Raw genomic sequence first — 14,025 nt, 5'->3', positions numbered from 1 at the left:
GCATAAGTGTGCCCTTTAGTGTGTTCAAGCATGAATCAGTCACTTGAGTGATGTGGAGACAACATTTTTCACATCAGCATCCTGTATATTATTGATGGCCTCACACTGACTTCAAGAACCTCCTGTCAGTCTCGTACAGTGGAGGGCTGTGAATGGAGGAGGGAAAAAAAAAACATTTTCTAGACCAGAAACAATTCATATTTGAGGTTATCCTGGCTGTCATGTGACAAACATATAAACTACAGTCTGTGACGTCACCAGTCCTCCCAAAAAGGAGCGGGTCTCTACTATTCAGCATGGTAAAGGTGTTTTGTTCCATTATCTCCCGTTCTGCCCCCACCCCTCCTTGATTCATTCCCAACCGGTATCCTGTCTCCCCCTTCCCTTACCCCTCTCCCTCCCCCTGGGGGCTGGGTTGGCCTCCCCCTCGCTGTGCCACGTATGTAACCTACACTGTAGAGGAGCCACGCAGGGCTGGGCCATGAAAAAGCTTTCCATAAGACCAGACCGAGCCTCCAAAGTCCCTGGATCTGGTTCAGCGAGGAATTAAATGGGGCCGCACTTCCTCATGTTCCTCTCCAAACTTCTCCATTTCTACCCAACGCTCTCCACATTTGTTTCTGCCTCAGACCTCTGCATTCCTTTACTTTTTCTTCTACTTTTCCAGATCTTTTCTTTCCACATGCACCCCCCCCCCTCTCTCTGCTGCTCTTCTCACACCAGCCTCACCATCACCCTATTAGGCTCTCATTATCACTTCATGTTGTGTCGCTGTAAAACATTACCCCGAACCCTCTCACACGAACATGACCTCATCCGTTCACCCACGCTTAATGTCATTAACAGGTGGCCGTCGAAAATAGACGCAGACATACACACAGTTACAGATGCAGACACAGGTTTCCTCCGAGCATCGTGCGCCGTGCGCCACGGGAGCGCATGGACCCATGACGTCATACATGCGTGTATTTGGAACGGGGTGCCGCTGATCCTGAGCATGAGTTACAGGTGTGATCTTTGCAGTGAAAACAAGACAGATTCAATGATCAACACTGTGAACCAACCAGGCTGCAGCCCCCTCCCTCGTTACACTCACTTTACATAACCCCTATGTACCTCCCTCCCACCCCCTCTGCTTTCTCACTAACTCTCCCATCACCGCTCTCACCCTCTATTAAGTTTCAAGCGTCTCTTACTCCCGAACTGAACAGCTAGCACCAAACAGGTCAGACATGTTCCTCTTTTCACTTTAACTGGCTTTTGCTTTTTTTTCCACAAAGGTGGCTCTTCTTTTTCTTTTTCTTTCTTTTTAAAAAAAAAAAAAAAAAAAAAGCGGTAGAAAGTTTCTCACTTACAAAACATAAAATGACCGGCTTATAAAAAGATAATTGTTGGCTGTGGTTCCAAACAACTCCAATTTTTGTTCCTCTATCTTCCTCAAAAGCAGCCATTCTGACCACATCCAGTAGTTTAAAGTGAACATTTTGTTCCAGTAAACCAGTAAAAGTAAACTGGCATGCTCTGACACCTCAGATCATGGCTAATATGGATGTAACGTGATCAAGGTCTGAAATGTGATCAATGACCACTAACATGCCTGCCACAGACTGCAGTCTTGATATTCCTGATTAAAGTTTGGATGACTGATCTGCTGCATGTTTCATTCTGAATCACATGCATGCATTTGCTGCTAGTTATCAATGGATTATAATTTATCGAACTGTTTAATCATGATTCATAAACCCACATACTTCTTAACTTTACTACCAGCATCAAATGAACATCTCCAAACAGGATGCAATTAAAGTCTAAATCAGTTTATGCCAAAACAATCTCACCACAAGAGGCATTTTGTATTTTGTGGAGGTTTAGCTCATATCATGTGATCTTTGAGTTTCCTCCCTCAGATATAGTAATCACTTTGTTTTCAGACATATAAAGAGTTTGATGATGTGAGTTTGCACGACAGCGAAACACAATTTTAAGCTCTGAATAGTAGTTCAATATGGGATTTTGTACGCACGTGCTATACTGTACCACTAATGTTAGGATAGCTGCCAATTAAGCCTAGTTCCTCAATATTTTAAAAAAAACTGTTCAATTTGCAAAGAAAATCAATAAAAAGCAACAAAAAATCAAGCAAGACTTTGAAGAAGCTTAATTCTTTGTTAAATACTAAAATAATCAATCGCCCGGATACTATATTAAACCTCTGATGCTGTCAGCATGACGTTCTGCATTAAGTGATCCACCAACTGCTGCTTTCTGCATCTTAAATGGCGGGGCCTCCTTCCTCCACTATGTGACCTGTTGGATTGCACTACAGAGTTAATTACTGCAGACCCCACACTCTGTCAGGGGGTCCAAGCATGAATTATCACCTCCTCTGCAGCCTGACGGTGACGCGGTCGTACCCCATTACCCCGTGTGTTTATGCATCTCCACAGGCCCCTCGCGCACAGTTTAAAATAACAGAAACAACCGTCTCAAGCCACATTTAGTTCAAGTCTGTGAGGCACACACAGGAAAAGGCACACGAGCACGTGCACACTCAAGAACACAGTCCTGACAGCAGATTCCATTGGTTTACCAGTACGCATCGAGGATGGGAGGTATTTGTGGAAACCATTATCCCCTTCAGATCAAAAGGGATCCGAGTGTAAGCCAGAGATAGTGTACCTGCTGGGGGGGAATGCTCTGCTGTCTCCTCCTCTGGGATAACAGAACATGGGTGGTCCAGTCTGGTGCTGTGGCGTTATCTCTCACCTTGACCCTGCATCAACCAAGTCCAGCAGCTCCTTCGGCACGATTGTTTCTCCATCTGAAGTGAAATCTGCCTTTCAGCGAATCGCCATGTGGCTTATCTATTGTTGGCTGGCGGTTTGTCACGCAGCGTTTAGGGAAGGATAACTGTAGATGGTGACAAAGCTGGTGGAAACTAAACATCAAGTTGTTGATGAAAGGATTTTGCTCTTGTGAAGAACAAGCTGGTTGCTCTCACATCTTTCTGTTTCTGCTCTCTGTTTCAGACTGGAAAATACTCACTGGTCCATGACTCTGTCTTGTCCCATTTCTTCAGCCCACTTATTAATTTGATTTGTACTCAAAAAAAGATATCAAAAATCATTGTTCAGCCCTTTAATTGCTACTTGGCTTACCGATATATCACTGGATAAATTACAGCTGTGTCTCTTCTCTTTTTTAATATACTGTTAGTTTTGCAACCTGAAGCTTCTTTGCCCATAACCTCTGCCTTCATCTTATCTACGTTTTGCTCCTGTAATCTCTAATCCAAAATCCCCCATTTCTTATTTGCCCTGATCTTCTGTGGGTTAGAATGTGGTCCAACTTCTTCGTGCAGCAGGATGAGGAGGGGCGCATTGGGGTGGCGGGGTCTGGACAAGCAGGGGGCTTGGGTGGGATGAAAGGTGGAAGGGGACAGAGGAGGGTCCACAAGATGAGTGACAGCCAAGAGGGAAAAATCAAGCTTGCCTTCTTCGTATCCATTGTTGGCGTGACCCTGACGGTGCTGGGCATGGGGACAGAGTTCTGGGTGGAGCTGGCCCAACCAAAGAATTTCAGCGGCAACCAAACCTGCCAGATGGCTCATTATGGCCTGTGGAAGGGCTGCCTCCGCACCCTATGGGTGGCTGACATAGACCCGGAGAGGACAAGCTGTGGCCCTGCTGAACTTCCTGGAGGTGAGACTTCTCTGTCTGTCTGTCTGTCTGTCTGTCTGTCTGCCTGTCTGTCTGCCTGCCTGTCTGTCTGATCGCTGCAGCATTTCATAGGTGAGGCCTCTGGAAGGAATTTGTCCATTTTGTTACACCGCCTGTCTGCTCATGTCTGCTTCTCTGTAATCTAAATTTTCTTGCTATGCAAGCAAGCCTACCTTTAGGCTGACTTCACACTGCCGTGCTCGCCTCAGTATGAAAGTGAATAAATGGTAAGTGGTAAAAAGGTGTTTCTGAGCGACTGCAAGTTGTTGATGTTATAGAAGGGAAAAAAACAACATGCAGTTAATCGCTGCTATTTGTCTTCTGCCATCACCACTGATGTGAAAACAGAGGGCGCAGGCATAAATAATATGATGTATGCCCTCTGGGAATATGCTTACATCTGTAGGTCTTTCATGTGAGGACATGTGGTTACTGAGGAAGGCTATGCTAAGACTTCGTTTTCATATAAAAAACAACAACACCCCCCCCCCCCGATACACAAGCATCAAATTTGTGAGCATCGTTTACAGTCTTAGACAACGCTCTCCTCTGAATGTACACATGTGCACATCCGCCGTGACTTTGTAAAGGGATAGAGAGAGGATAGCTGTGTGTGTGAAGCCGCCTGCATATATATGCATCTAGGTCATCCTACAGATAATGTGCAAATGTAATCATTAAAGAAATACAATGCTTGGAAATGCAGGATGAGCAGAACTGCAATAAGATGTAGATTCTTGTGCGGTTTTGAACAAAAGCCTGATGCAAGCTCATCCAGCACCGTACAATGCTGTCAGTGTGTGATTGAAGTTTTACTCTTGCTTATCTTCTCCTGTCGTTGACACAATGCAGACAATTGATGAAGGAGAAAAAAACGAAAGTTTCATTTTTGATTAATATCAGTGCTCAGATTTGTGACAGCTCCAGTCTAAAAACACTTGATTCAACTTAGTTATGCTTCCATAATTCATCGAGTATCTGCACAAAGGCCTGGAGATGGAGAACAGCAGGTGTGGGAAGAAATCAGAAAAGATGCTTCAAGAGGAGCCGTTCTTGGATTCGCTCAGGGAATCTGCTGAGAAATGGCCAAGGTTTGAAGTAACAAAAAAAAAAAACCCATCCAGAGGGAATATACGGGGATCACATAAATACTGCTCACATTTGTCACCTTGAAGGATGTGTCACAGATGTGTTGTTTTTCTATCCAGCTGTCAAAGTCTAATTCATCTCACCTGTCAAGACGTCCCGCATATCTGGCTGCCTCCAAGCCAGCAGATACAGATCTGTGCCCGGTCTGCTGGTGTGTGAGGGTGACCATCGCGTTTCTGACAATCTTTCTTCACACGTCCTAACACTGTTTGCCCTCCCCGTCTGTCACAGACGGCCGTGGGCCTGTCGCGTTCGGATGAAAACAACTGTTTTGCCATCTTTGCTTCTCTCATTCACATCCCTATTTACACTTCCTCTGGCTCACATCCCGAGTAACAACAACGGCACATCGATGCCAAACCCACCGTCTCCAGACCAGCGGTCCACCTTCTTTATCTGCTTTAGAGTCGCATGACAGCTTAAAAATGACTTCAGCGGGCAAAAGCACTTTGATAGCATGATGCGTTCATAAAGCAGTAGGCTTTGTCTTCTTCAGCAAAACATGTTTGCAAATGTGTCTCAGCGTAAAGCCTGCCTGTGTGTGACAGTAATGTGTGAGTGTGTGTGAGCATGTGATCGTCTTGGACCACTAAGTGGTCCCTATGGGCTTGTGAGGCCACACAGAATCTGACTACTTCACAGTTTTGTTTAAATATAGGGAGGAGGAAATGAGGGACAGACATGGACTGAGAGCGACTGTATGTCTAATGCAGTATTAACCAGCCCCTGCGTTTCCTCCCCCCTCTTGACATCTCCTGCTCCCTTCACTGCCTTCTCCATCTGTGACTTTCCTCTCTTTCCCTTCATTCACCCACCCCTCCATCTGCCCCCCAACTCACTCCTCCTTTCCTTGGAAATCTCATCCTTTGAGCCTCTATAGATATTTCCTGCAAACCGCCCTTCATCATTCACTTACCCAATCTATCTTCCCTGCACCCCCTCTTCCTCTCCAGTCAGACCCCTCCATTTCTATCCTCCATCTGTCCTACCTCCTTATCTACCTCTTTTCTCTCTCCCCTCTACCATCCGTTCCCAGTGTGTTGCTGCCTCCCATCCTCTCTGGCGGCACCATATGTGGTGATGAGCATTGTGCATGTGTGTCTTGGGGTATTCCAGCGAATGCTCTACACTTGGATAAAAATAGTAATATTGCCTGGAAGAACAGGGGGCATGGAAGCATAGGAGGCACATAACAGAAGACCAGCAGCAGTGTGTGTGTGTGTGTGTGTGTGTGTGTGTGTGTGTGTGTGTGTGTGTGTGTGTGTGTGTGTGTGTGTGTGTGTGCGTGTGTGTGTGTGTGTGTGTGTGTGTTTCATCTCTTTACATGATCTTTATGATCTTTTTCCTTCACCCACAGAATCCAACTGCACTTACTTCAAATTCTTCACCTCTGGGGAGAATGCAGTCATATTCAAGAAGACAACTAACAAGAGTGAGGCATTACACGCATTCTTTTTTTTTTTTTAACATTTTCACTCTGTCCATTAACAATAAAGTGATTTGCTGCATATGTATTAGAACATGCTAGAGATTTTAGCCTGTTCCAACAAATTACGGTAACCTCTGCTTCTACTTTCCAGAGAAAATGACAATCTGTCAGATTGACGTGTTCTTTTATCATCTCAGTAGACACACGTGTCAACCAATTTTAATTACAGCAAGCATAAATTCAATTTGATATTTTGATCAAATGTTCAGAAAATATCCCTAAAGCTTTCCAGGACATTTAGTACACGTTTTAACAGGAATGTGAATGAACTGTGCATCAGAAGTTGTGCTAATATAGAACCCGAAAAGTATACATAAAGCCAAAATTTGTATCGTAGCTGTATGAAGAGTATAGCAGGATGTTGTTCAAATTTAAATTTTGATTTTTGCATTAACACAAATACAAAGGAGTAATCTACCATACCATTGGCCTTAGAATATCAGAAACATTTCTTCAATGCTGTAGCAAATTTCTATTTTGACTTTTTTTGGTCTAATGGTTTAGTCAATTTTTGCCTTGGTGAGATAGATTGACCTATAATGCATGTTTCATGAGATGCTAATAAAGTACAACTTTGTTAGAGATGGGACTTGAATGCATGACTTGGAACCACAATAACTTGAGACTTGTGTGTCCACGGATGACGTTGCACTGATGACACCAGGGTAAGCACAGCTGCAGCTGCTGACGCACCTCATAACCCTGGGCTACAATACCTTCACACAGTGCACAAAAAAATTGCTGAACACAATGTCTGTGATGCACAATAAAGGAAGAGGGATTGCCAAGGTGCTCACAAGTTATTTTTCTCAAGTCCAAGTGAAGTCTCTAGTTTCTTATGGTTGATAAGATAAAAAAGGAATCATACATCATGAGCAACCACAGCCTGTGTGTGAAGAGAAACAGAATAAACAGAAGCTCACATTTTTAAATGAAAACAAAAAGGCATTCAAATTAACTGTAACTTTATTGTAAATAGTAAATAACAGATACTGTGGTACAATGTCAATGACTTTCCCTCCAGAGCTATAATGATCTCTTTTGTTTGTTTACTGTTAGATCGATTGGCAAACATTATAATTTAATATAGCTAGATAGCTAGATAGATAGATAGATAGATAGATAGATAGATAGATAGATAGATAGATAGATAGCTAGATAGCTAGATAGCTAGATAGATAGATAGATAGATAGATAGATAGATAGATAGATAGATAGATATAAAAAAAACCTTTAGAATAAACATTACAAATATACGGGCAGTATGTACAGTTCAATGTCAGATAGAGATTACCAATAAATATGCTAAATAAAACCATCATCAGATAATTTTGTCATTAACTATAATATTAGTATCAGCACAACTGTACTTTATGTACAGCGTGAACCACTGGACGTGTCAAAAAGTCAAAAAGTTAACAAGTGTGCAAGCTTTTCTTTAGACTGCTCAGTTTGCCAAAATGTGTTTTTTTATCCACAAAATTCCACCAGGAACAAACGTTTTAGTATGACTAAAAAGTGTTAACTTAATCATAATTTAAAAGTACTCTGCCTGCCAACTTCATTTAGCAAAATAACAAAACCATTGTAAAATATTTAATTTGATCATTGTCATCAGGGAAGTTTTGTCTGATTGCATTTTAAAATGTATGGACACACTTATACATAAACCACTGCTATACAGGATGGAAAAATGAATCAATCAACTTAAACCTGTGTTGCTGTCCAAAACAAACCTGCTAACGGTCTTTATATGCTGCTTCATGTCAGCTCCTTGGCACCTTTTCCTTGCTGATACCATAGCCCATCCTTGAAGCTTGTATCTGCTTTGAGTAATAAAATGATAAATATATCTGTTTGATGAGGTGTCAAAAAACAAACCAACACCAAGCTGGCACTGACTGCTGGGAAATACTGAACGATAACACCTGTTCAGATATTTCACTGCCAAAAAATAAAAACTGAAATACATCTAGAATGGAGAGTTGTACAGTCCACACCATGTTTGAATTGTCAGATATTAGTAATCAAGAATAATCATTATTTCTGTCCTCTCAATTTCTAACTGCATTCAATCTTGATTTTAACTTGTCACTTGTTTTTCACACATTCTTACACAATTTTCAGTATTAGTGTCTTCAATTTCTCCTCCACAGATCTCAATCTAGCTTCAGCCATCTTGGCCCTTTTGAGTCTGGCCATGATGGCGATGGGCTCCATCTGCATCGCCATGTCCCTCAGCAAAGGAGTGCCCTTCTTTCTTAAGCCAGCCTCTTTCTGCTTCATCCTGTCAGGTGGGATTTTAAAATACTGTAATGCATATTTACATTCAAATATTGCACAGTCTCAGATCGACTTCTTTTTCACCTTTGTGCAGGTGTGTTGGTCCTCCTCTCTGTCTTGATATTCCACCAGTCTGTTCTGGCCTTGATGTCCAGTGACCACTCCATACCTTTACACCATGAATTGTCCTGGTCTGTGGCTTGTGTGGGTGCAGCGGGAGCCATTCTTATCCTTGGAGGTTTCCTCTTCATCATGCTCTCTCTTCCTTTCAGCCCCTGGCAGAAATGCTGGCCTCACAAGAATAGCACCACCTAGCACTTGAATGTTGAATTATGCACTCCGTATTCTTGACATCAAGTTTGGGAGCACGTGGGAAAGTCAGTCTCCTTAGAGTTGTGACTTTTGCTCGCTCTCAACATTATTATTCAGAGAAGTCATAATAGGTCTTAATCAATTTTATAAAGAGCATTTAGTAAAGGTTCCAGAATTTCTTTTTGCAGTCTGTTTCATATATGGAAGCTCATTTCTGCTGAAAAATTATCAAACTTGACTCATAAAGAAGTTAAAAAAGGACATGTGTTTGCATGTAAAAAGACAAAAACCTGAAAGGTCTGAAAGAGAGAATCATTTCCTGATGCTGATTCAAAGCAACGTTAGAATAAAATCCTGTAGGAATTATTTTTGTCAGCTGTGTGTTTGTGATATTATTATTATTATTATTATTATTATTATTATTATTATTATTATTATTATTATTATTATTATTATTATTATTATTATTATTATTATTATTATTATTATTATTATTATTATTATTATTATTATTATCATTAGCATCATCATCATCATACAATTTAATGTCATCCAAATTTGTACATAATTATGGGATATCACAAGCTGCCCATGCCTAAATGGCTTCTTCTTGATTGGTCGATGATTTTTTTTTTTATTGATATGACTAAAATAATGCAGTGTTAAAAAAATATGTACAAAAACCTGCCTCTATACTTAGATTTACCTCAACATTTCCTCAACTGCTTGCTTAGCCTGAGATCAACTCTCACACAAAACGTCATGAGAATCTGTCAAAACCTTTTAGAGATTCAAGTATTATTTCTTTTTTGATTGTTTTCAAGCACTACCAGAGTGCTAATGAATGCTATTTTTGATAATGGTTACAGTAATTTTGGAGCTTCTAAATTACATTACTTGCTGTATCTGCTACATGTTGCCTTCTGAATAGTGTAGATGAGTGTTAGTAGTATTTTAGCATATGAAGCTTTTCAACACTTAATACTTGAGGCTTCTGTTGTCATTATTTGACCTTTGTGTATTTTACTATCAGATGAATGTATGTTTAATGAACTGAACTTTGGGAAGTGATCAGTATAGCATTTTGTATATCAGAGAATTCTATGGACTCACTTTATAAACTCAACTTTGTACATAAACTGAGTGAATGTGTTTATATTTTATGAATGGTCACTGTTTGCAGTGTTATCGCAAGTCACTGAATTTGCAGCCTGTGTTCAGTAAATACATTTTTGTCATAGAATGCTTGCATTACATGCCTCTGCAGCAAATTGTGCTTTACAAAATAAATGCTGGGCTCATTTCTACTCATGTATATTTATATGTGTGTGCAGTATGCGGCACCAGTTTTGCTTATAATTAAAGAATAGGTTTGACATAAAATACTTGCCTCGGTTTTGTTTGCTGAAAAAACATGCTGTCTGCTCGAAACTCTCAAACTTGACATTCACTCATTTTCACCCCTTCATAGTTCGACTGCTAATATCTCTGCCAAACATCCCCCTCCTCCAAATCCGCTCCTCTATAATTAGACCAGAGCTCATCACAGTGCATTTCACTGCAGAGGTTGGGAAACCTTATCCATGAATTTCAACTATCCCCCCCCCCCAGCAATCCTCATACCTCTGCTCTGCTTCTCTAGCCCTGACCTGAGTGCGTCACTCTGCTCGCACTCTGAAGTGAAACCTGGTGTTCAATGCTTCTCTGTCCCATGGTCAGTCTCCCTAAACTACACACACACACACACACACACACACACACACACACACACACACACACACACACACACACACACACACACACACACACACACACACACACACACACACACACACACACACACACACACACACACAGAAGTAACAAATGATGTCCCAATAACTTCCAGTCTACTGGGGAGGGCTGTGTGTGTATGTGAGTGGCGACACACACTCACCTGAAAGCTCACACACACACACACACACACACACACACACACACACACACACACACACACACACACACACACACACACACACACACACACACACACACACACACACACACACACACACACATGCTTTTAAGTCCTGGTGTGGGAAGAAACTGGATCCACATGACACACTATCCTGGTTGTATATATAGCTGTTAATAGTCCTACTGAGACAGAGTGACAAATGGTATGTAACCACTAGCTGCATGTTTTTAAATGGAAATGGGCTTCCAAGAATTCTTCATGGCGGACTTCCACGTTGAAGATTGAAACTCACAGAAGAGGAAAGTTGCAACTTTTATTATTGTTATATTTGCACAATAAGAATATCAGTAGATATAAATGAAGTGAGACTATGGTAAAGAGTGATGCCTGGATTGTAGATGATATTTTAATTTAGCAGCCTCTCACCCTTCCTTGGTGGATCTTTCATCACAGTGCCACTTTGGCAGAAACATTTCCGAAGGCATGATAATAGCAGGTGAAGGCTCTCTAGATGAATATAACTAAAGGCTTTAGTGTTGCTTCATACTGACAGTATTCCTAATTCCTTCTGGGATGTTTGAAGCAAGTGCTACCTGTTAAACCAGATATCACCAGGTGGCAAATAGAAATTTAAAATATAACTTTTGTACTGAAAAGTAATAAGTTACTAGATCTTGTTCCTTGAAGTATGTGAAACTGTTCTACTGTTTTGGACTGTTCTAGCAGAGAACAGAGAAAAATGTAAGAAAGGGAATCTAACTGGATAATTGGGACCAACAGGCCGAGGGGATAGATTAAAATATGCACCAAGAATATTAAAGCAGAAAAGTTGAACCAAGGTGCATAAAGATAGCAGCAAAACAGTGATCTGATGAACCAGACAGCACTCAGAGCAGGCAAGTTTCTGCCAATGAAGCTCATTTTACCCATAAAATGATTACTGTGGACCATGCAGACAACATTCAGAAATTGGAATCAAATTGGTGGTTTTCTGATGTATCTACCTCCAAAATGTGAAGGCTTGCTCCAGGACATATGCCCCACCCTTCCACCCAGCGTCTCTGGAATGTGGTTTAATGACGAGTGTTCCCGTAAGTTGTACAGTGCAACATTCAAAAGAATTCCTCACTCTCTCCTCTTCCAAGAATTTAATGGATTCTTCTCTGTCATGTGCCCATCATACTGAATTTCATGAATCTGCCTTTGTGTGTAACGCTGCTGATGAACAGACAGAAAGACAACCAGACAGATCGAGCTGATGAAAATATTACCTCTTTTGCAGAGGTAAAAATAACAGACAACTCATGATGTTCCACCACGATACGCAATTGGATCCAGATCTGGATCATAATCTGGATCTAAGAGATTAAAATGTATATTTGGAGGGGACAGTATGTTATGGGTCACAGTACAGTAATAGACCTAGGTAGAGACATGCAGCCAACATGTGGCTGACATAATGCAGATGCAGCATCATTCATATGAGTCTCATTTATCTGTCAACTCTTTGGTGACTTAAAACTGGAGCTTCGTCCTCTTCTCTGCTCAATTGTATGGAGGTTACACATACAAATGCAGCTTTTTAATGTATAATGTCCAAATTGTAATATTGCAGTTATTTTCACTTCGATACCCCTTACTCTCATTTGCACTGAATTAGTTTCCATTAATTAACAGTATCCGCGGTGCACTGGCGTCGTGCCCGGAGTGTCCCCCGCCTCACGCCCTATGCCTCCGAGATAGGCTCCAGCGCCCCGTGACCCGCTGCGGCGGATACAGCGGTGGTAATCTGAAGATGACTGACTGACTAATTAACAGTAAGTTTAATTTAAACAGAGTGTCATATTCAAGTAGTGTTTACACCTTTGCTTGTTGTTCACTCCCTACTTCAGAGGTTATCACACTTGAGTAAAACAAAAAAAAAAGAAACCAAAAACAGCAATCTGTGAATATATCTGGTAATTTTTTATAGAAACTTCGTGCAATACAGTGTTTAAGTTTATCACACATTTAGATAAACCATATTCATTTATCTAGATATATCTATTCTCAACTACATACTATTCATATGCCCACATAAATGCTATCTGTGTGCACGTTTATCACATTATTCTTTTTCTGAAATGAAAACCAAGAAATGAAAACACATAGCATCTGGAAGCATCTGGTTGTCGTTTTTTGTTTGTTCGTTTGTTTGTCCTTCATTCTATCATGAAGCCATGTGTCCATCTGCAGTCATTCAGGACAGTTTGGAATCGAGTGGAGGAGTGTGTACATCCGTTTACATTCTCATCAACAGAAACAGATCAGAGTTGGGACTCCAGAGTCAGCAGTCAGAGGGGAAGCACAGTGAAAAGAATCTTTGGGGAGGTTGTGGTGTTGTCCCTGTGGTGAATCTTTTAGTTGGCATGATAAAGAAACTTCAGACCATATATGGGCAGGGAGGCCGGGACAAGTATGGTGAGTACAGGAATGGCAGACGAAACCACCCAATGAGAGTCCAGGAAGGTCAACAGCGAACAAACATTTCAACCAAACTTACTAAAAATGCATACCCAGTTTGAACAGTGGTCCCAAAACAAAATAAAATATCAATAGACTCTACAAATATATGTACGCATAATTACAATGTACATGTATCTTTTCAAAAAGGTTTTTCTGTATTGTGTTTTTTTAAACCCTCTTAACCCACATATACATATTGTCTTTTTTTGCCACTGAAAATGATGACTTGCATGTCTCACTCTTCATAGAAAAAAAATGATTAGGCTTTTTTGTTTTACCGCTCAGACAGGAATCATTTACCTGAATCTGTACAAATGTATTATTTTGTCTTTTTTTTTTTCTTCTTCCCCCCTCAGAGGTTTCTGTTAATGCCCAAGAATAAACATCTTCAACACAACTACAGCTACAAGTACTACTGTCAACACTGAGTACATGGGAATGAGACTAACAAAGAGAGGCCCATAGAAAAAACTCACAATAACAATGAGGTTGGACATCGTCTCAGTCACTCACATTATTGTTGCATTTCAGTATCAATATTGGAAGACAATGTACAGTATTCAAATCTGACTTCATACTAGAAATGAAAATTGAATAATACGGGGATTAAA

At 40.9% G+C, this 14,025-nt stretch overlaps 1 protein-coding gene across 1 annotated transcript; it reads left to right on the top strand.

Moving 5' to 3' along the window:
- The first annotated feature begins 1,158 nt into the window (after positions 1-1,158).
- cacng6b (calcium channel, voltage-dependent, gamma subunit 6b) lies at positions 1,159-10,325 on the top strand. The gene is made up of 5 exons (XM_068322769.1): positions 1,159-1,225; positions 3,030-3,701; positions 6,226-6,300; positions 8,514-8,651; positions 8,735-10,325. The coding sequence occupies exons 2-5, from the start codon at positions 3,338-3,340 to the stop codon at positions 8,953-8,955; spliced, it is 798 nt and encodes a 265-aa protein (XP_068178870.1). The 5' UTR covers positions 1,159-1,225; positions 3,030-3,337; the 3' UTR covers positions 8,956-10,325.
- Positions 10,326-14,025: the final 3,700 nt, after the last annotated feature.

The sequence above is a fragment of the Antennarius striatus genome, chromosome 9 (assembly GCF_040054535.1).
Source record: "Antennarius striatus isolate MH-2024 chromosome 9, ASM4005453v1, whole genome shotgun sequence".
NCBI classification, from domain to species: Eukaryota; Metazoa; Chordata; class Actinopteri; order Lophiiformes; family Antennariidae; genus Antennarius; species Antennarius striatus.
This window is presented reverse-complemented; position numbering and strand designations above follow the sequence as displayed.